The 23,156-nt window shown below is 43.2% G+C and overlaps 2 protein-coding genes across 6 annotated transcripts in view; one reads left to right on the top strand and one right to left on the bottom strand.

Moving 5' to 3' along the window:
* The window catches only part of aven (apoptosis, caspase activation inhibitor), a 27,258-nt gene extending 5,029 nt beyond the window's left edge, over positions 1 to 22,229 (top strand). Inside the window, exons 3-7 of one of the 2 annotated variants that reach the window (XM_041064037.1) lie at positions 18,920 to 18,990; positions 19,936 to 20,028; positions 20,788 to 21,094; positions 21,402 to 21,579; positions 21,756 to 22,229. In XM_041064037.1, coding sequence (XP_040919971.1) covers positions 18,920 to 18,990; positions 19,936 to 20,028; positions 20,788 to 21,094; positions 21,402 to 21,556 — 626 coding nt within the window. In that variant the 3' untranslated portion in view covers positions 21,557 to 21,579; positions 21,756 to 22,229. Of the gene's footprint in view, positions 1 to 18,919; positions 18,991 to 19,935; positions 20,029 to 20,787; positions 21,095 to 21,401 lie in introns of both variants that reach the window. The other variant, XM_041064036.1, reaches the window with a different exon arrangement.
* Positions 21,968 to 23,156, bottom strand: part of ryr3 (ryanodine receptor 3) — a 115,927-nt gene continuing 114,738 nt past the window's right edge. For all 4 annotated transcript variants that reach the window (XM_041064031.1, XM_041064032.1, XM_041064034.1 and 1 more), the window contains one exon: positions 21,968 to 23,156. In XM_041064031.1, the coding sequence (XP_040919965.1) occupies positions 23,061 to 23,156 (96 nt within the window). In that variant the 3' untranslated portion in view covers positions 21,968 to 23,060.

Here is a 23,156-nt window from a genome sequence, read left to right as displayed (position 1 = left end):
TTTTAATCAAACAGACACAGGGTTTTTCCTATGCCACACAGCAGTATGTCATACTATCAACTGCTCGGATGCTGCCTGCCATAACGGGACATTTCACATAATAACGCTGTCGTCCGCTGATTTCAGAGCTGAGCACATGTAAACAGCCCAAAACAAAACTGTGTAAATAAATATCTGAGTGGGTGGTGATTGTTTTTGTCCGACCTGACATTTAGGGGCAGAAAGCATGAAAGTTTGTGAACAGAGACTGTGCATCTTTAGAAAGAAGATCTTTAGAAACAATCAGTTCATTGATTGAGAATTACTCTGCAACAATTGTGACAATCACTTTTAGTTTCGTGCAGTGACAGAGGGTGGAAAGGAAGCCTGAAAGGATAGTGACAGAAAACACTACTGCATCAGTAGCTCCTCTTTTTGCCCAGGAGAGCGGGAACGCCCTTGCCAACACCTTTAACAGTAGCTTGGTTTAAGTCCAAGACCTCTGAATCACTGCCCACATCTGATTTTTTTATTCCAGCTGTTAAAAACACATGTACCAAAGCTCCCTTTTTGACTTTTTAAACTACCTTTTGCTTCACATCTCGAGTGCCAGATGTAACAGATGGAGGGCTGCAGCGATTATTTTCATAAAATGGCTTCAAAGCAGGCCGGGTTACTGAACCTTTAGGTGGCAGTTCTACCAGGGGTAGATTCACAAGCTCCCCAGCAGTATATCAAGTCATTATAACTAGTCTCACCTTTATGAGTGATGCTACACATTAATCCGTCAATAATTACAATCCATTTATCTAATATTGGGCCGTTCTGCATGATGAGTACTTTAACTTCTGGCTCTTTATACATTTTTACTCAAGTAAAACTTTGTATTCAGGACTTTTGCTTGTGACAGAGTGTTTCTACACTGTGGTGTTGCTGCTTTTGCTTATATGAAACATCTGAGTGCTTATTCCACCACTGGCACTATAGTAACACTGCAGTCCATATGTCCCATACTCCTATTCATACATTTCACCTAAGTTGTTCTCGGGCAGAACCTGACGCTGGTGTTTATATAATCTCCATTTGTATAACTTCACATTGTTTATATTCCATTTTGACTTTTTCTTCTGTTTAATGTATCCAAATGCGTTTGCTGCTGCAGTGACTCAGCTTTCCCACAGAGACCATTACAGTTTCATCTTATCTCTGCAGGTATTTGTTTATGCAGTGCAGGTAAATGCGCTAAACTGAAATGTAACTGGGAAAATTTAAGCACAGAATCAAATGAAGACCTGTAGCTTTTCCGTGAGTTCGCCTCTCCGGCCAATTTAAATATAGAGTGTGTGATTGAGTCATTAGGACATACAGTGGCTGACTTTCTGTTTGCAAGAGCTCCATTGAAAGCTCTGCTGTACTCGGTGTGATTGGGAAAAATGGAGCCTGACAGGGAAATTATGTAAACAGATTGTTTGATTTGAATTGAAGGTCATGTCGATTTGTGTTGGTTTGTGGCTTCGTGGATGGTTATTATGTAGCCCCACTGCTTGTCCAAACATTTGAAGTGCTTTTAGCATTCATGTGTTTTGATTGACTCTGATTACACCTTCTATTACATTCAATGCTAAGATTCATTGTGTCGGGAAGCGAGGATGCAGCAGACCTTTTTTTTTTTTTTTTTCAGACTGAGGCTACTATCCAAGGACAAAAGCCCGGGTGCTTTTGATACTCGAAATGTTTCGGAACCTGTGTGTTTTGAAGCTGCTTTTGTACAGAAAGGTTTTCATCACCTTGAAATCTTCAGTAGTCATGAGCCACGGAGGAATTTTGGTATTGGCTGAATTAAAACACATTGTCGTTGCCTTTGAGCCTCCAGGAGTGAATTGCTGTCGGCTGTTTTGTAACCCAGAGGCGATTTTATTTCTTCAGGTTTCGTCTCAGTCCTTGCATTGTTGGGGGTTGATTGTGCTGTTGCCAGGGGTAATGCACACATGGTGCGATTCCCTTGTTCTGTGTGTGTGTCCATGTGCCTGTAAGACGAGGGGGGAATTGCGGGGCAGTTATTTACATCCTTACATGGCCATCTATCTGTACACATTAACGCAAGGATCAATCCTCCTCCCCCGCAGCCGTAGTTTACCAAGGCTGCTAATGGGCGCCTATCAAGGCTCAATCATAATGAGACAAAAGGAAATCGCATTAGAGCTTCAGTGATTCGGCTAACTAGATTGACAGACACAAGGACGTTTTCCTAACTGAGATGAATAGTCCCAATCATGCCATTAATTTGTATGTTCCGGTGTTGTTATGGATACTTGATTACCCATGTAGACTGGAGGAGACTGGCGTCAAAGCGGAGGAATGAGGCCGGTCATGTACCGTCTGGCTGGCAGAAATAGGAAACAAAGCATTACAGGTGCTCGGTTCGTTTCCCCGCGATTGCTGATTGTGATTAAGCCAGTGGAGGATGACGTGACGCTAAATAAAGCAGCAGGTGGATCACAGACACTTCACTGATATCGTCCCACAGAACAGTCTTCCCACTTTCATCCTTAAATACCTGTGCCATTGTTAGACTGTCAGTATGTCATGATGGTTCATTTTAGGGCTGCAGGTATTTTTATTATGTGCTATTATTCTGCACATTAACTCCGCGGCAAACCCTCACATTCAAGAACCTGGAACTAATGATTGTTGAAAAACCACAGAAAACAGTTTCTTGGTTATCAGGATTACAGCTGCAGCCACCAGTTATGTCCTTTATCGATCCTTGATTCAATGATTAGAGTAGAAAAGCAGAGAATCGTAACATTTAAGAAGCTGGAACAAGTTCAGTTTTCTCTAAATAGTTGCTGAGTAATTTCAGTTTTTAAAAGTTGCTTGGACAAAGCTTGTGTTCTTTATACGTCCAAGTGTTTGGATGCCAGTCATGTGACTTGACGTCCCCATGGTTTTTAATGATGCCTTAAATCAAATCATCTTCACTCCTCATACCTCCCACTTTTTCCTGAGTAAAAAATAAACACACACACAACTCCCACACACCCACACTGGAACTTATTTAAACAGAATTAAGATCCAGGGTGAATTTAACAGCCTTTGTGGGGTGTGAAAAGCTACGGTTTTAGATCCACGCTGTACAAAATGTACTGTGGAGTTCTGAGTCTGAACTATAAAAGCTCTGGTGACAACTGATGAACCCCAGCACTTGTTCCATGATTCATTAATACAGTAACTCAGGCTGTATTTGCAATTCAGTAATAAAAATTGTATAAGGCTAGAATTTATAATATGACTTTACTGAACAGTAAGTCGGGTCAGTTGACAGGTGCTCCTGTGAACTGTTTAATTTGCTGCCATAATAGCCACATCAAACAGCATACATACTCACCCTGTATGGCTCTGACAAAACACGATCCTCCGGCATTAAGCGGGCACTTGGCCAGGTCTTTGATACGCTGTTTTTCCTCTACTCCCTCACCAGTCTGGCAGAGTTCTCTCAGTTTCTTCTCCCTGTGTCTTTCTCAGCTTTGAGCGTCCTCCCTCGCTCTCCGTTTCCCTCTCACAGCTTCACACCTTCCCTCGCTGGCTCCCTCTTCCCCTCCCCTGCTCCCTCTCGCTGACCTTTTTCCCTCTGTTCTCCTCTCTCCAACGAGGTGAAAAACACACTTGTCAAATACAGGCAGGTCATCACACCGTCTCTCATCCTCACCAGTTGCTAAGTACGAGGCGCTTTGATGCAAACAAGTTTTTCAGCATCGTCGCGCGGTCTGCTGTAGCTCCTGAACGATCCAGCTTCTCTCTGAGACGAGATGGTAAAGGCAGCAGCTGTTCAGTGTCAATGTCCATGTGACAGAGCAGCTTAGGTGCCTCGATGGTGCTGTTCAGACCTTTTTCACAGAAGGGTGAATTACTGGAAACGGCTCCTCGTCCTCCTCCTCAGCAGTAATCAAGTGAGGATCTCGTCAGAGCTTTTTCCCTTTTCACAGACGACAAAGATGTGAGCTCAGCATCTTGTGAGAAATCAAAGAAAGCAGCAATCGCCGGAGTTTCTCACTTTTTTTCTGCAAAGTTTGAGCAACTTTACTGGCAAGGAAAGTGGAGTAAAGCTTCTTTGATCCTCAAAGCTGCACAGGTTGAATGACTTTTTGTCTCCTACCACGCTTCTGCTCGCTGCGGATGAAAAGGCTGCTGCTTGAACGCATGCTGCACTAACATCCTCACCAGCACACGGATTCAGCTGTGAGCCACTATTAGGAGAAATTCCCACAATGCCGGAAGCCTCATTCTGTACCAGAGCACTGAGCAACATGTAAGAGGAGGGAGGCAGAGGTGAGGAGGTGGAAGAGGTGGAGGAGTGGGATGAAGCAGAGGTGGGGGGAGGAGCCGGAGGAGGAGTCGGTGTGGGTGTCAGCAGCAGTTCAGAAGTAGCCGTCTGTTTGCCTTTGCATTGCTTACAGCTGTATGTCTTCATCAGAGAGGAAATGCATCCATGCAACCAGTGGCTCCTCAATCAGCCTCACACGTCCAACTTCACGGTGACTCTGTGGGCTAGTCCCCAGTGCGTTCTGTAAAAGCAGGGTGAGCAACTGTTGAAGCAGTCAGTGGTGACAGGCAGAGTTTTTAAACCGCTTTCAGTTTGCCAGGCAATCTCAGCTGCCTCTGTCAGCTGTGCTTTTCACTGTGCTTTTTCTGTTTCTTTTGCTTTGACCTTCCCCTGTACAGATAAGCTTCTTGCTGCAGTTGCAACTATAGAGGGAACTTAACCAAATCTGGTTTTGTTTCTTTCATGAGGAGCTGACTTTGTGAGCTGAGAAACACACTCGCTCAGTGGCTGACATGTAAATACATTCAATGAGAGAGCAGACGGGAAAGATGTGGATTCAGAGGATATCCATATATTAGCTACACAGTCTTGTATTTTTTTTCTTTCTCTGGTCAAATACCACCTTTACCAAAATAAGGGAATCTACAGGTCTTGAAAAGTCTTGAAAAACACAGGGTTTCTGCAGGTCCTTAAGATGTCTAAAATCCAATAATCTCTGATTTTAAGCCTTGAAGAGTTTTGACAGGTCTGACAAATTAATTGAATTATTAACATTACCTTTATAAAGCTGCTTTAAGTTCAGTCTCACTTTTAAATGTGTTTTTGGGAAAAATTGTAGTGATTGTGCTGTAACAAAACTACAAAACAAACCAACATGGAGGAAATACTGCTAGCTGCAGAAGCTATGGAGTTCATACTCGTGTCTCAAAAAGTCCTATATTTGACTCAGAAACCCTGGAAATGTTTTTCATCTTTTCAAGAGGCAGAAGTGCTTCTGTGTCTTCAGCCTCCCCAGAGTCACGTGGTACTGGTAACGAGTTTGGGACTATGAATATCATTACGAGGATGTTGAGGAACATAGAAAAGATCCATAACAAGAGATTGATCTACTATTGACAAGAGGCTTGTGAAGGATAATAGCCCTTTAACATCCCCCACAAATTACCAACATGCTTCGAACCAATGCCTTTGACTATTTGTTGTATTTGGGTCAGAGCACAGAGCCTCCTCTTGTAAAGCCAAGCAAACCTATTTATGCGGGATATGCTTTGGCAGTATTATAAATCCTAACACCTTAAAAAGCTCATCTGTTTCCTGCTTGTTGCTGGATTCATGAGCAGCTGTTCATATCAATGAGCAGTGTCCACTCCAGTGGAGAGGAGCCTGGTGACTGCTGTTGATGCAATGAGACTAACACATTGTCACGTGTTTGTGTAACATGCCGCCAGCTCCCACCGTACATGTAAAGACACGAAGCCTCGTACAGGTGAGCAGCGATGATGAAGATGTTGTGAGAATCAGCTTGTGCTGCTTGTGTTTCAATACAACATGCATTTTTTTAAAAAACAGGCTCATATTCAGATCTTTCAACCCTAAAACCAAAGACAGTCGGATTTGCCAAGTGTGATGCTGATTCTGATTTTTAGTAACAATGACAATACAGACAGGGTGGAAAATGTGTGCCCCCCCAAGACTTTTATTGGTTTGTTCCAACAAGCTGATAAAGATGTGTCAATAGCACAGTATGGAGGGAATCTCCAAGCCAAGCAAAGCAAATGTGCTGGTTTGTGTATGTCAACTCACTTATATAGTGTGTTAACGAAACCAGTCTTTTCTCCACAACAAAGCTATTAACCTTGGTGATTGTTGCTGCTTTATGCGTTTATTATAACGGAGGGTTTGCTCATCATCCTCCCGAGCAACAGCCTCCAGGAGGACCTTTGAAGCTCCACCATTTGTCTGTCTCCTTCGGAAATCACATCTCGCCTGAGCATCTTGAAAGGACCAACAACTGTTTCATCCTCACTCTGCGATTGAACCGGTTGAGTAGGCCGGGGTGCTGTGGACTTCTTTGAAACGTTTCTTTCTTTCATGTGAATATACAGACACGGGTGACAAATTAAAAGGAAAAAAAAAAAAAACAAACAACATAAAGTCTCTTTGGTAAGGTGCTGGACCGCCACATGCTGCCGGAACAGCTCCAATGTGTCTTGGCATTGGTTCTAAAAAATTTCTGAAACTCTACTGGAGGCATGGAACAGCATTCAAAATCTCTCTTAGGTGTTCAACTAGCGTATGATCCACATCATTTTCAAACTCATCAAACCATTCAGTGACCCCTCGTGCTCAGTGAATGTCACTGTGGAAGAGACCACTCACAACAGGACAGAAGTGTTTCATCACAGGATGTATTTATTCACGGTGACCCTTCCCTCTAAGGGGACACGTGGACCCAAGCCATGCCACTGAAATGCCCTCCACAGAGAGCCTGTACTGGTGTACAGCACAACTGCACTCAACCACTTGTGGAGAATATGCTAAAGGATGACTCCTCTGACCATATCATTTTATTTCTGCGTCTCTGTAGACCGGTGCCTGGTGAAGGGTTTACACACTGCAGCCCTGCTATAATATCCCTCTCTATGTGATTGGTGATGGACTGTTGTCGCTGATACAGTCTGATCACATTCTCAGCCACCTGAGGAAGAGTTGCTCTTCTGTTTTTCCTTACATATCGCACTGATTCACGTGCATCACAGTCATCCAGTGTACACTGTCGACCACCATTTCTGACCCTGTGTACTGACGTTCTTCCCATAGATCTAAATGCAAATGTCACTTCCCATTAAAACACTCTGCAGTTGAGCAGTCCTCAGCTCACAGCTCCTGCCATCTGTGTCCTGACAATGAACCCTCTTTCAAAGTCACTTAGATCTTTTCTTCTTGCCGTCTTGATACGAAATCTGAGACAGCTGGACCTGCTCAGCATTTTTATACGTGCCACAGAGCATGACCGGTGTGGAAGCATCTACATTCATAATGTTTCTCCACTCATATATCTAGGTTTTTCCTTTAATTTGTCACCTGTCTGTATCACGCGTGTTCCCGTGGACCGCTAAGCCGCAGGCTAGGTATTGATTATTAGTAGAATGCAATACAAAGGACATGAGGAATGTCTAATGTATCCCTCGGGGAGTTGATGTAATGAGGCGCACAGTTATACGGTGATTGCTCGATTTCCGTGGAGCATCAGACATCGCAGGCTCCCACCTACACAGTTGGCCCCCGTGACACCAGCACTGTGTCAAGGTGCATTTAACAACCAGTATCACTGTGAATGGAGGTTACCATAGGCTGGGGTGATTGATTGGAGATCAATGCTACATTTATTGATGTAGCACGAAGAACTAGTACTCAGTTTCTTACAAGAGTGTGGATTGAGATGGTGAAGTGTCATCTGGAATTTTTATTTTTATTTTTTGTTGTATCAGTTGAGTTTTTCAAAAAAGAGAAAGGAAGGAAGGAAGAGTCTTTGTTATTGTGACGTGGGATACCCCCTGCTGTCTGGTACTGCTCTCCCCATCTCTGACAGGGGGAACTGAGCAGCAGGTTGCCAGGATTCGCCCTGAGATGTTGAAGGCTTTCAGTATGTTTTGGGCTGTCTGTCTGACATCGTCATCGGGGTATCGCACTCCTCAACTTCCTGCCTTTATACCAAGGCTGGGCCTTCAGTAAAGAGCACAGCAGGATTTGGCCGATCCCAACTGGGAGAAACAGGTGGAAAATTCCCCTTAAACCCTGTAAGCTCATATTTCTGTGAAATCCAGGTCACTTTAAAACTGTCAAAATATTGATACTGGGGGTGACTATTGATTTTTCTCCACAGATGCTATATAATTGTGTCAGTTCTACATGGTCAAATAACCTTTAAATCCCAAAAGCTGAGCCAATTATTTGAGAAGAGTGTGGTTTAGGAAGAAGAACCATATTAGTCGTTTAATAGTGTGATTCTCTGCCTCAATTAAAGATAATTGCTTTGTGTGCTTCACACCTCCCACACTGTGTTGCTTGCCTTGTGATAAATAACAATAGCAGTGCTGATAATAATGGCACATAAAGCTTTCCAGCAGACGTGCAGCTTCCAGAAGCGTTTGGTTGTCATCCTCCTCCTGCCTGAACATTTTTTTGTATTCGGTGTTAACTCAGGCTGCTCATTAGCTGTGACCAGCCAAACGTAACATTTGTCATCAGTCAAATGGTCTTTATTCAAACAAACAAACAACCAACCAAACAGGGTACAGCTATTCTCTGTAAACAGGCACAGGCTGACGAACCAAGTGTACCTTGGCTTTATGTAGCTTTTGAATGAGTTATAACTGTTTATTCCCTCCAGTGTAGATAATATATCAAGTAGGATTTTGTAATAAGGTATCAATAGGATTTGATAGACAGACTGGCTTTTGTAACGGTGCCTCCTTGAACTGGCCCCATTACTCAGGTTTGCGAGTATCTCTCCTTCCCCTCCGAGTCTCCCTGAGAGCCTGCTTTTGAATATGAATGTGACCTCGGTCTGCAGTCGGGGGAAAAAGATGAACGAGAGTCATTAAAAGCTCCAACTGAAACGCAAGCAAAGTTGACAGTGGGGCGTTTGTGCCTCACAGCAACTTGTTCAGAACCTCTTGAGGAAAACCGTCCTCTAATGGAAACAGGAAGCCATTTAAATTTATTCTACTGCTGTTATCGTCTGGCTTACCATATGCCCCTACATATTTCTGTTTACTTGGTCATTTACTCATTGACCCAGACCTTCTGAGTTGTCAGTGGCTGCCGAGCGTCCGCGAGTGCGGTGTGGAGATAAAGTTGTCAATAGCTCATGAATACGTTGATGCATCTAATGCTTCACGGAATCAAAATGAAACGGTTTTTCACATCAGCGTTGAATAGATTTGAAACTGTCAATTGACATCTTCATGGTATGGTCTTCAAATGGCATCAGTTGGTGAGATTTTGTCAATATTCCACAGGTGCAGCACATGTGTCCCTGATTCAGGTCAAGTGTCCAACAGTAATAGTAGCATAAAATCCAGGACAGGCACTTTGAAAGAGCAGAGCAGATAAAAGAGCATGAAAGACTGACTTAAAAACATTAAATAGTCTAAAATCGACAACACTATGCCACAAAACCAGCCAGTTGCCACATAAACACAAGGATGTGTCAGTAAAATGTCACCTCCCTGCCGGTTCATACACTCAAGTTGTTGATTTTCATGACGCGACTTCTCTACGTGTGTAATTCGAGAGGCGCTGGATCTCCTCCAAGTTGTTGATTTTTATTTTGACCAACAACAAATTTTCTTTGATTGCTGAGTGTACATCTGTACACAGTGTTGAATTTCAACTTTGTTAAGAGCAAATTCCCTCCTGTCTGAAATGTGTTAGGCACTGTGGTCCAGTGGCGGATTTTATTGTTTATCATCTATCGTTAATCATTGTTTACTGGGTTTCATAGATGTATTGGTAAAGGGGCACATGTCAGTACAGAAATATAATACGATGCAGGCGGTGCAGGTGGACTAAGGATTGTAGAATAATCTATCAAAACGAGTTTGTACGTCGTGTTGTCTGACAAGCAGTTCTGACAATTTAAATCGCTGTAAATTCAATATGTTTCTGTTTTAGGTTGTTGTTTAGGCTAAACTATACTGTGTGAAGGCATCACTATGAGCTCTGGGAAATTAATCAACAGATTCACTGATCGTGAAAATAGCAGTTGCAGCCCTGATTAATTAACATTTGCCCATCAGCTGCAGCCTGTGGAAAAAAAAAAAACTTTTATTCATTGTCTTTTTGTAGCCATGAGGACACTGAATGATCCTTTCCTCTGTATTTGCCTTGTAAGTGTGTCTTTACAGAGTGCAGGTGGCGGTGTGTGTTTTGTGTCCGTATCATGATTCAGCCAGACAGTTATGAGTGTCCTCTGACGAATTTACCACAAGAACAGAGGAACTTGGGATTTCTGGAGTGAATATATCACGCGGGGTGGCTGGTCTGGATATCTTGTTTGGATTTTAGCACCGTGCTGTCTGCCATATTTCATCCGCTCAAGTGTTCAAAGGATTGAAACATTCATGTTTTCTGGCAGTTTGGCTGCTTATTTAAGTCTGATCCACAGGTCTTTATTTAGCTGCTAGTGGGTGCATTGTTCTTATCTTCCTGTGGCCTTTGAGTGCCTCTTTGTAAAGAGAGAAAAAACACAGATGCTGATGCTTTGCCTGTGTGAAACAATCTTTAATTTAGCAAATGAAATGCACAACTTTATCAGTTTATGGTGCGTATGTATGTATGTAGGCTGGTTGTTTCACACCGCTAACCCTATTTTTAGCACCGTGTTGATCAGTATTAGCTGTTTACTCATCTGCTCAGCTAACCCAATAGCCGAGGCTTCTTGCATCTTTTTAATGAGGGACCCAGATGTCCCGGCACTCTCAGATTGATGCTTATTTCAGCCACAGGGACCTGTGTTAGTAGGATACATGTAAGGCTGAGGCACAATCTCATTCTCACCTGATTAGCCAGCTGTTAAGCCTCCCTGTCAACTCTTTCTTTGTCGCTAGAGCTAGATAGTACCAGACCACAAGGAAGACAGCGCTGTTGTTCTAAAGCATTATTTGTCTTACATAGCAGAGTGATTATAGGCCCTCCAGCTCTAAATCTCTATCAGATTTGCTGCATGGTTTGCTCCTCAGCCTTCGGGTCTCAGAGTCAGAGCTGTGTTTGGTCAGTCCTCTGGGCCTGTTTGTCATTGAATGTGTCACACTGGTCAGTTTGCGCTGTGTCTAATTGTCACTTAATTTACTTGTCGCTGCCGTCGTGTCCAGTTTGTTTTATACCCACCAGCTGTCCAAACCAGTTGAGTAAAGACGTTTCTATCAGTTGTTATGATGCACTACACAGGCAGTTCCAGTTGTCGAAGTTAATGGTTTGTTTTTTTTAATAACATTTAATCACAGTGTGGCTCCGGGGATGTCAGTGTTGGTTGGTCCACCATGGAAACATGTAGTTTTCCATTTTTTCAATTTTTAACTGACATTCACGATCCCCAGAGGATCACTTTTTTCCTGAAGCCGAATGTGTTGTCTGCAAAACTTGCTGTGTCCGGCCAACCGTAAATACACACATACAAGAGAATTCACTCCCTTTACAACCTACAACACATCTGCAGTAAGTCATCACTGGTGCAGGGAGTTGTTTTTAGAAGTTGAATAATAAGATGAGTGTAGTCATAATGGGACAAGTGAATTTTAAGCTTAAGTCAAAGTTCGGTCTCTGTCGAGAGGCGGTGATTCAACTGCGTGATCATTTTGGAGGATGTATTTTGTGGTGCGGTTGAATTGTAATGTGTTGCACTGACAGGTATTTCTGTTATTTAGCTTGCCTCCACTGTTGTAAATAAGATGCAGCCTCCAAAAGGACCAAAAGCTGAGCATTGTAACTCTCATGAAAGTAGGATTTATTGCATTTGACGGCTGTAGTTTTAGCTAGGTGTACCTAATAAACTGCCAGGTGAATGCATGAGATTCTGTAGTTTATCTAAAATTTAACATTTAGCTCTACAAACAAAAATTATAAACCAAATAAAGATACCAAAGCGTCACAACCCCTTAGGCTCACATAGCAATGCAACTGCCAGCCAGTAGTAGAAAAATATATCTAAATTATAAATTCATAATTATCTGTGTTATTTTGATTGTGCGCAGTATTATTTAATATTTTCATCAGATGCAGGCTCACAGTGACTTTTAGTTTCCAGTAATTCTCTGTGCTTTGACCTTCAATACTATATGTGAATGTACTGAAGTGGCTTTTTCACTGCAGTTGATTGCAGCCGAGGAATAATTCAATACAAACACATATTTCTGTTTGACGCTTTTGATCACAGCCGTTCTTTAATTCATAAAAAAAACCCCCAAAAAACATGAAAAACAACATCCACTGTTCGCTAATTACGCCTTGCAAAGGGCCAATTACAATGGATGTCGATATCAGATGTCTGAATATGATTGATTAGATCCCAGGTAGGAAGTGTGAGAGGCGCAGCCTCTTACATCCAAACAAGCTGCACACCAGTAACGCACAGTCCTAATGAGGAGGAGGCCTCGAGTGGATTGGAGCTCTTCTGATATGACTTTGACATAAACACAGCCGCACACAATCACCATTAAAAGTTAAGAGTAAATAGCTTCAGCCCTCTTTATTGTCTCGCCTGGTTTGCTCGGGATTTTAATTGCAATTAGCGTAGACAGTGATTTATCGACGCGTAGTGGGTTTCAGCGTTGTGTCGTGTTAGGCTAATTGGTTTGGTTAAAAAGGCGTGACAAGGAGCAGGCTGGAGGCGCTGTGGTTCTCAGAAACAGGATCGGCTTCACACAACCCAGCGACAAGTTTCTCTGAACCGTCTTTCCTGCCTGTTTTCACCTTCTTTTTTTTTTTTTTTTGGCTTCCCGACTTCATTCCCTCCATCTTCCTTCAGACGTCCCCTCTCTTTTTTTCTTTCCCTCTGCCTTTTTGCCTCCATCCTGACGGAAGATGGGATTTGTCATGATAGTAATAACACTCGATTGCTCTGCAGTTTTCTGTGGGCCGGCTTGCTCCAGCTCCTTTCTTATCAAGAGAGGATCTGCCCGGACAGGCGGTTTAAAAGAGGAGTAATCATTCACTGATCACTCACCATTACTCTACTGGAAAATGGAAGAGGAAGAGGGAGCGGGGAATGTGTGTATTCCTCTTCCAGTCACATAAAATGTCAACATTTCACTGCAGGTGTTAGTGGAGACTGAGCAGCGGTACTGTTGCTCCTTACATGTCTCTCCTGTTTCTGTTCAGCCAGTCACAGCTACAGGAAAGAAGGCTAGTCAAGGTTAAGTCCAGACCACAGCTTCATGCAGTGAGTGGACTGGGTGTGTGGATTGAGAGTTGTATACTAAAGGTGTGGCCCAGTCAACAAGGGTGTGCGTCTGTGGTGTTTGTGTGGCTCTGTCCGCACAGCAACCGACGGGGTAACAGCGGCATGCTCTGGCAAACAGGATGAGGGAGTTTTACAGGGCCACGCACACAACTCAGCACAACACAGGATGCCTGTAGGATTATTCACTATACTAATATTAGCTTCTCTTCTGAGGTGAATGCCCTTTTTACTAAAAGTTTCAGCACCGTGTTGAGGAACACAGTCCGCCTTCAGATTGTTTCAGAGCAAAAATCAATCGAAGATAAAAACTCTTCTCTGTCTGGGGCTCCAGCTTTGAAATGGGTTAAAAAGGGAAACCAGAGTAATTGTGAATAAGTAGTTTATGAAATGTCCGTGTTTATATGTTGTTCACGCTGTGACGTATTCCACGAAGAGGATTTGTTAAATGGCAGAGAAATTCCTGGATCCACCCTTTTAACTGGATCTTCACCTAAATCTAATAGGTTCCTCCGTGGATCATGTCCCGTCCCTCCACCAAGTTTGGTGCAAGTCAGTTGTGAACTTTTTGTGTAAACCTACCAACAAACAGACATGAGTGAAAACACAACCCTCTTGGCAGCGGTAATAAAAATAATCTTGCGTCTCTGTATGACTGTTGGCAGTAAAGCTCCTGCTGCATGTTGTCATTAAGAAGAACACAAGTTAGGACTTGTCGTGACTTCGCTGCCATCCTGAAACCGTTTCCATGCGCTTCCCCGATCCCTCACCGTGCTCATCGCGAGATCCGTCTTATCCCCATCCTGACTCGATGCCAGTGCTCGCAGAGAGTCTCGCAGAGCGGGACGGAGGAGAGGGGTGAAGATGAACAGCGGCGGGGTGAAAGCAGAGTGGAGTTGAGTGGAGCAGGAAAAGAGGAGAGCGGGACAGAAAGGCAGGAGCGAGGCCAGCGCGAGCGCACAACACAACCCCAGATATGAAAGATGAGAGCGGGTCCTGGCATTAACGAAGCCGTAGATAGCTCAGCGAAGCCGGGGTTGCAGGCAGAAGGCCACATTTGTTAAAATGGGGTTCAGCCAGCAAGATGTCAAGAGACAGGATACCACATGATACAGAAGTTACACAATGCCAGCCGAGCCACTTAGCACACAGCATGAGTAATGCACTGTTTATTCGCAGTGGAATAACTCACCGAGGTTTACCGGCCCAACTGCCCCTGACGCAGTTTCATTTAAACTATGAATCGACGGACAATCATTTCAACTATGAACGGATCTTTAATCAGTTGTGTACAGCGAGGCTGGAGCTCTACTGGCAGCATAATTCAGCAGAGTTCATACGCAAGGCAGAAATAGTTTCCGAAGTAAACCTTGAGGAGTTTGGGAATGACCGAAAATGTCTGCAAACTTTGATGCTCGATAAACGCGTCACTACGTATTGTCTCTAGCTGTGGATCTTTCAGTGCGGCTCGGTTAGTGGATTTACTGAAAACGTAACGCATTTTGATATTCGACTAATCGTTTAAGTCAGTTACCGAGTTTAAATTCCGAATATGTTCTGGTTCTGACTGTGATTTGCTGTTTTACATCACTGAGTTGAATCCTTTTGAGTTTGGGACAGTTTGGACAAAACAAGCAACATTAGAGATAAAACGTTTTAATCATCGATTAATCGATTGTCTCAAAATTAATCAGAAACTGTTTTGTTGTTTTTTGCTGCTGATCAAAAGCTCAGAATTCACGTTTTTTTCTCATGTGATACTAAACTAAAGAGCTTTGGGTTCTGGACTGTTGGTCAGACAATCAGAGGATGGTGCTTTGAGGTTCCGGAAATTGTTCAAGTCATTTTCCACCAAACAATTCATTGATTTATGAAGAAGGCGACCGGGAGGTTAATTTATCTAAACATTAGGTTTGCAGCCCTGCTCCACATTTTCCGTGCTAATCATGTGCACTCCTCCTTTGCATTGCTCAGTGACCCTCATCAACAATCTCATCAACAGATTAATTGATAATGAAAATAACTGTTGATTGCAGCTCCAGCTGATGTGAGGAGCAGCTCGGACGCAGAGGAAGAGCCACTGTGAGCATGTGTAAGAAGAAGTACCAGCTAACGAATATTTCCATTATCGACTAATCTGCAGGTTATTTTCTGAATTAATCGATCGATCGTTTGTTCCGTGGATTGATATAAAAAAACGGTGACGTCTTGTTTTATTCAGCCAACAGTGCAGAACCCAAATGCTTTCAGTTTACAAAGATATAATACAGAGGAAGGCAGGGAAAGGCTCGCCGTTCCCGTTCGTTCCCGTTCTCCATCTTCAAATCCTGCCAAGGTTTCGTTTCTCCTGTATGAACTTGGCCCACGTGTTTATTTAGCAGAGCGTCTACGTACAGCTCGATTCAGATGCATAGGAGAAACCACATGGCCCTGTTTTTCACACAGCTTCGGGTCCACAGATCCTCTGGAGATGTGTAACTATGCACTTAAAACAGTGTCAGCCAAGAGCAGAGAGGGGATTTAAGTCTCAGATCTGTTTGGACGAGCAGGAATGAAGAGTCTGCTTTGCTCTCTCTTTCATTTTTCTTCATTTCCCTCGCACTCGCTCACTTCTCTGTCTTCTACACACACACACACACACACCCCTCCTCCATTCCTCTATCTTTTTTCTCTTTCTGTCTTGTGGAGGTTTGACAGAAGTTTCTCTCATCCTCGCTGGCAGCTGTTGCCATGGTTGTGTCAGTGCCTCCGAACTACCTGGGATGGTATTTTCACGGACATAGATCAGGATGACACCGGGCTCTGAGGTGTGGGAGGGAGGCAGTTCACAGGTGTCAGCAGTTCTGTGTGTTGGAGACCGACTGGAGGAGACAGAGGAGGAGAAGGAGGAGGAAGAGGATGAAGAGGAGGATTAGAGTCTGGGAGGATATTAAACAGAGAGGAGCAGGAGCCGGAAACAGAGTGAAAATGAGAGCGAGAGGCCGGGGTGTCTCACTGTGGGCGCGTTTCAGGGGTAATTTCACCTCGATGCAGGTTTCTCGTTGAGCTTTAGATCCGTGACCGACGTCAGAGTAAGAGGAATGAACTGAGGCACTGCGGTGAATCCCAGAGCTGCTCCATTAACACCGGAGTGGACACAATAACAACTGAATGACATGATTATACAGGCTCTCCAGCTCCTCATGATGAATAACAAATTATGGCCTAAGGGAGGAAGAGAGTCTTTAATGCGTCATTTTCTGTTTCCAAAAGAGGCCACGAAGAACTGGAGCTTTGAGGCTGATGGCAACACTGAAATCTGAGAATAAATAAATAATATTTTACCCTGTTACGTCCAGTTCAACCAGTATTGACATGCTGGGATAATTCTTACCTAATTTATTGTTAGATTGTGGTGATTTGATTAAACATCCTGCTGTATTTGACCGACAGGCCCAGAATGCCCCAAAGATATTCAGCTCAGTATCATCTCTGACAAATAAAAGGATCAGATCCTCCCACTTTAAGACCCTGCAACCATCAAACTGTTAAATGGCTAAAATGATGAATTGGTTATCAATATTGTCACCAATCGATTAATCGACCAGTTGTTGTTGCTCTGCTCTTTAGTATAAAACAGTCTGATAAGATTGAACTGCACAAATCTCACAGATCCCAAAAGGTTGGAGACCACTGCTTTATTAGTGCCTCCACTATCTGTCTGACAGTATGATGAAGAGATATTGGCTAAAAATAATCCAATAATTATCTTCATTAATGAATTAAAAGCCGTCAAGTTTGAAACTTGGTTATAGAAGGATGTGAGGCAGCTGGTTCGTAGTCTGTGGATCAGCTCTGTCTTTGTCAGGATGCTGTTAGCAAATAACGCTCAGATCTGCTTAAGATACCAGCGGCTGTGAATTAGGTTTGGGATTTGGGTTTTCGAGTTCCCGTTCACCGAATCCACGTTTTAAATGCCCAGATCGTTCCCCGCGAGGGTGAAAATCAGTCTTACCGATAACAGACACCCATGTGTGGCCCAGCGCTCAAGGCGTCCGCCCCCTCAGCCGTCACGTAAAGCTGACATTCCCATTCCCTCCTCTTATCCGTCCGCCTCGCCGTCATTCTAACCTCCATAATGCCCCTATTCATAAATCATCTCGTCTCTGCCTGTTTGACAGCAGGGACTCGGCCTGCAGACAAAACGCTCTCCTGCCGCTTCTCGTTTTTGACCCCCTTCACTTCCCGTACATCAAGGCAATCAAAGACAACTGCAGATGATGCAGAGTGTCCAGTCTGAAAGGCCGACGTTGTGCCATATAATGCACAGAGGGCAGAGGAACAGAGTGAGAGGCTGCGACTGACTGCAGCTCCTCTGTCAGATCTCCCGCTGATCGTCCATCTGTGTGTGGCAGGTTCACCACAGTCTGATGTGTTTGATTTTCCACTCATTTAAAAAAAAAAATTAGTCGGTGTTGTTCTCGCCGCTGCTGCTACACCTGATTAATGTTCAGGGTCAGTGTGCTTTGATCCCAGCCAGAGGGAATAAATGCATAAGTCCCCTGCATGTAACTGGATTGCTTTGTTTGGGTTGTTTTCCTATGCAAATGTACAGTGGAGGAGAAAGAATCTATTGAGCGTGAATCTCCTACGGTTAGAAGCACTCATTTCTCTGTTTGAGGGGTGTTTTCTTGAAAGTGTATTAAATTTATTAAAACGCTAATTTCAGTGGTTTATTATAGCTCACACTTTGATTATGGAGAACGTATTTTTATGGATGTCTCTTAGAGCCAGACCAATAAATAGATCATATTGTCTGACATATCTGTATCGGTGGGTACTTTGGCCAATAATTAGCTAGAATTGCAGTAGAAGCATCTCCATTGGCCTCTGTCATGTAGTTTGATGGCTTTTAATGAGTAAAGCAGGACCAGTTAGCTGTTTACGCAGAGACATCATGGAATATTTAAGAATTTTTAGGTTCTGTGCTCGGTCCGTGGTCTTTCTCTGCCGCATCTAAAAATATTTCAACCACCTTGTTGTTCCACCTAAAATGATATGCACCTGTTAGACTGTGGAGAAAACCCACAACATCCACAAAATGATGCGAGTTCTCTGAGTGGTGCTTCACATCTGACACTGTGTCCTTGTTGTGTGGTTGTTGTGGATGTTGTGTTTTGACTGTGCTCTCCTCACACATGGTTTTCCCTCTGTAGCTCCATCATACAGCTCGAAGTTTCATCTGTTCGTCTGTTTCCATTTCCCCTCCTGAAAACTTCTGACCGCTCTGACGGAGCAGGTTCAGGTTCAGGTTCAGGTTCGGTCTCTGCCGAACGTGTGGCACAATACGACCTCTGCCTCTTTGTAGTCATGAGAGCCCTCAACCGCTTGATGTTTTGGCGGCGTCACATGCGAGCGCTGCTTTATCTCTCACACTGATCAGCAGTTTACACAAAGCCACCGGCTGCCTTACAGAGAAACGGCGCCTTCTCAGGCACTCTGGGTGTGAAGGCCTCGGGCTCGGCTCACACGAGCACCAGATCAATCACACGCAGCCAAGAGTCGTCTTTGTGCTGAGGAGAAATGGATAAACTGAAGAGGATAAGTGTTGTTTTGATTCGGTATTCTGCAGCAGAGATATGTCAAACTCTTGTTTCTGTGTGTGTCTCTCTCAGGGGATTCCTTCACTCAATTCCGGTTTTCAGAAGAAAAAGACTGGGAGATGGACTCATTTACAGCCGGTCAGGTAAATCTATACCTTGCCCAATCTGCAGCACTCTGCTCTGTCTCTCTGTCCTTCATGGATTTGACCCATTATGTGAGGTATGGATTCCACAAGCAGGCGTCACATACAGCGTGGTTAGCCAGGCCAGCAACATGTGTGTTAGTCCAACACTTTGGTCCAGGTTTAAATATCTGGAAAAATGTTGGATGGATCGACATGAAATTTTGTCCAAACGTCCGTGAAAGCCAGAGGATGACTTCTTAGCTTTCGTTTACCCTGTGAAATATCTCAGCATCTGTTAAAACTGAATCATTCATGGCCAAATTACCAAATCGAATACAAAAAAAAAAAAAAAAAAAGACATTTACTCCTCCTCACATGACTCACTCAAGTTTTTAAAAGAACAAACAGAATGCAAAGATGCTGTGAGGGCAAGTTTCAAACAAACACATGTTTCTTCAGCAGGTTAAAAATTGATAGCTTGTGCATTTATCATCAGTAGTCCAGACTCCACCAGCACTTTTCTGTGTCTGTGGATAAAAAACATTGCAACAGCCACGGTCAGATTATATAAGGGTTCCTGACCTCTTGATATTTTCTTGTGTACAGTCAGAGCTACATTTTGTTTCTCTTGTGTTCAAGCACAGGCAAGTTCTGACCTGTTTTATCGAACGGTTACAGAAAATTTCTTGTGTTACTCTGAGGTTTTGACAAAAAGGTTTTCACATCCTTGGATACTTTGCCACGTGTTAGAATAATTTTCCAAACACTGAAATTACATTTTGACTTCATGCAAACGTTTTGATTCCAAACTCCTGATGAAAATCCAGTTTGGATTTAAATGTTGTTGTGAAATTTAAAATAAAAGGCTGGTGATTATTTAAAGGCACATCTTAAATCTACAAACATCTGGAGTCTGGCTGCAAAGAGCTGCTTTTACACTTTGTTCTGTTGTTATCTCTGTAGATGTCAGTGTTTGTGGATCTCCCAGCTCTCGCCCAGAGCCTTCAACAGGTTCCTCTCCATCAGAGACTCAATCTGGAGGCCGAGCTGGTTCAGGTAGGACCTCTGACTACATCTCGTACAAAGCAAAAGCTCCGTCAGTCTCTGTTTGGGTCCTGTACCAGCTGCTCTCTTGTCGGTAAACTTAAGAAAATTAGCCGAGAATGTTTTTTACTGCACAATATCTGATAAATGTCTCTCATACAACAATAAATACATCTGTGGTTTTTCCAGACCAGATTTACTGACAGGGATTAAGTCCAGCTTGAAACTAAAGACAAAAAAATCAGCAGAGACATCAGTAGAAACAAATCCTTAGTGAAGGATCAGGGTTAATCCTCGTCCATTCTTTTCACTGAAAGCTGTTGTCCTGGACATATACTTAGAAAACACATCAGTATTCATTGTGGCCAGTGACAAGCTTATAGATCGTTTTCCTGTTTAACCAGGAACCTTTTCTGTTCTTAACCAGAGAAGTGGTGAATGAAACACAATTAAAGCAATGACCTACAAAAAAACCGAAGAAACCAAAAATGGAGACATGTCAGGACAGATTAAATGTGTTGTAAATGTAAGAGTTAAGCAGGGTTTGTATGAAAAAAGACTGATGAAAAAGTTTATTTACTTACATATACTATTTTTATTTCCACCTTCAACATTTGATGGAGCATGTCACAGTTGCTTTTGGTTTGCTAATGTGGAAAATGCTTAAAAAATGTTTAACAAACTAATTTTTGACTCTGGCTGCAGGTTTTTCATGTTTTAATCTCGTGCAAAGCTCATGCTGTTGTTTTTACACTAACCCTGATGTTTCAGGTCCTGACTCCAGTTGAGTTGCCCACGATGAACCCTGCACCTAAACAGGAAATCCCCAAAATGTCCACATTCAGTCCTCCGTCCACAGCCTTAAAAGGTCTCAGCACCAACCAGAAAGTCTCCATGGCTGCAAACCCTGTGTCCAGCTCCAAGTCACAGGTTTCATCGAATGCTGCCGAGCCGCCGGTGGACGACGATGGTGATGAAGAGCTGGACCAGCTGCTCGGTTTACAGAAACCAGTCTCAGGTGTTTTAGGAAACCAGTCTGCCAGTGTTACAGAAGAGGAGGACGTGGGTCCAGAGAAGGGTGAGTGTGATCTCCCTGCATGTTGGTGAATTTATCAGTGTGTCACAACCATACTTCAGTTTCCAGCTTCTCTATTTCCTTGTGTGGTTTCAGTGTGTGTTACTACGTCAGTTTTCCATTCCCACACCTCAGAATTAGCGGAGACACCACAGAGAACAAATAAGAGCATTTCCAAAAACATAAAAGTTTCAATCAATCACTGTCCATCTTCAGAAATTTAGAATTTAAGATTTTAAATATTGAGTTCAATTCAAAACTTAGGACAGTTCAAGTCAAAGTCTTTTCTCTGTGTTCTTTTAATTTGCAGCGTGTGAGGAAATGGAGGAGGTGGAACCAGAGGTGATAGAAGAGAAGACTGAAGAGGTGAAAGACAAAGACGTCACGCCTCCGAAGTCTGCTTCGGTCAAGCCGGAGATGACAGAGGAGGACCTGGAGGACTGGCTCGACAGCATGATCTCCTGACCACTAGTGATCCCGGACAGATGGTAGATAACTTTAGTTTGTGAATTCAACCTTCTCTGCTTCAACTTCAGATCCTATCAAGACTAAACAGAAGTTTACTTTAAACATTCAGCCTGACAGCCGGTTCACATGCTACAGGACGTCACAGTTGGATTGTGTCTTTGTTCCACATCAGCCTCCACTTTTTTTTTTTGTCTAGTTTGCGGAGCTGAATGGGAGACGGTATGTGTGGAGGTGCAGAGATGGGACAGAACGTTTCGAACGTTTGTGAGAATGTGTCACGATGTTCCCTCTGCACTTCAGAGACAGAATTTTCTGTTCCCTGTGAGACTGTGAGAAGTTACACGCCGTCAGAAGGATCCCTGCTGCCAAAGGGACGGACACACACTGAAACAGGTCACGGACAACATGTTTGGTTTATTGCGTCAATTAATTTATTCATTTCCTCCCCCTCATTAAAAGAAATGCAGTTTACCAAAGCTACTACATACATACAAATGGCCATACAACAGCAGTTAACCATCTTGTTGTCAATAAATCCCTGAACCAAGGTTTGTTTTTTCATTTTCCTCTTATTGTGTGTTTTTTTTTTTCTACTGTGGACAGAAGTGAAGGCGGGCAGGACACCACAGCTTAGGAACAAAACCAAACTAAGCAACATTTACACAAGGGTCATCTAGATTTTATACAACAAATGTTTCTCTCTTTTTTTTATTTATTTAAAAGCCACAAAACTAGCTTGAGCTAAATTTGCTTGTAACTAATCCAGAACTAGAGCACTGCTTGTGTGTCAGGAGGGACAAAAATGATTTTTTTTTTGTAGTTTTTTTTTTCTTTTGCATAGTTTCTCTTAAGGCACGTTGGCTCTTGATAAACACCTAAAAGTGATTCGTCTCTGGTCCTGGAAGAACCATCTTCGTTTCATCAGACAGATTTGAACCAGCGTTGAAAGGCAGATCAGGTCTCACTCGTTTCATCGGATGTTAACTGGATCAGTACTAGCAGCTCACGTCCATTCAGCTGGTTTGGCACGTGACACTAACATCCTGGCGTTAAACTAGAAAATGTGCATGTTCAGACATTCAGTCGTCATGCTGTAACCCTCCACGTGTATATCAAATGTCTACACACAACAAACTGTGCAACAGGTTGGGGTTAAGCAAGTGAAAAGGCAATGTGAATCAGAATCAAAAGAAGAATTTGCATAACAGAGGCGTCGTGGCAAGTGACTGTTTTCGGTAACAAAGAGGAAGAGGACTTGGATGCACAAACGTCCACTCATCAGTCTTAAGTCTTAAAATAATTTTCTTTAAATGATCTTTTACGTGTATTTGAATTCATAAATTAATGTTTTTGGTTTTTTTTCTTCACATTTTTTGACAGCATGGCAGCAGAGGAAGTCCAGCGAGTGTTCAGGTTCTGTTAACAGGGTGAAGTCGAGTTCATTGTCTTTTTCAGATAGACTGAAAAAAGAGAGGGGTGTTCGGTGGGGACCCCACCCCCTCTAACCCAGCTGGTCCTCATATTGCTTACGGAAACAGTCTCCAGTAGGGAAGAAGTCCCAGCATCTCTCCTGGTACATCTTCCACACGTAAGATTC

Source organism: Toxotes jaculatrix, chromosome 19 (genome assembly GCF_017976425.1).
Source record: "Toxotes jaculatrix isolate fToxJac2 chromosome 19, fToxJac2.pri, whole genome shotgun sequence".
In the NCBI taxonomy this organism is placed as follows: Eukaryota; Metazoa; Chordata; class Actinopteri; family Toxotidae; genus Toxotes; species Toxotes jaculatrix.
The sequence above is the reverse complement of the archived record's forward strand: the minus strand, read 5'-3'. Positions and strand labels throughout refer to the sequence as shown.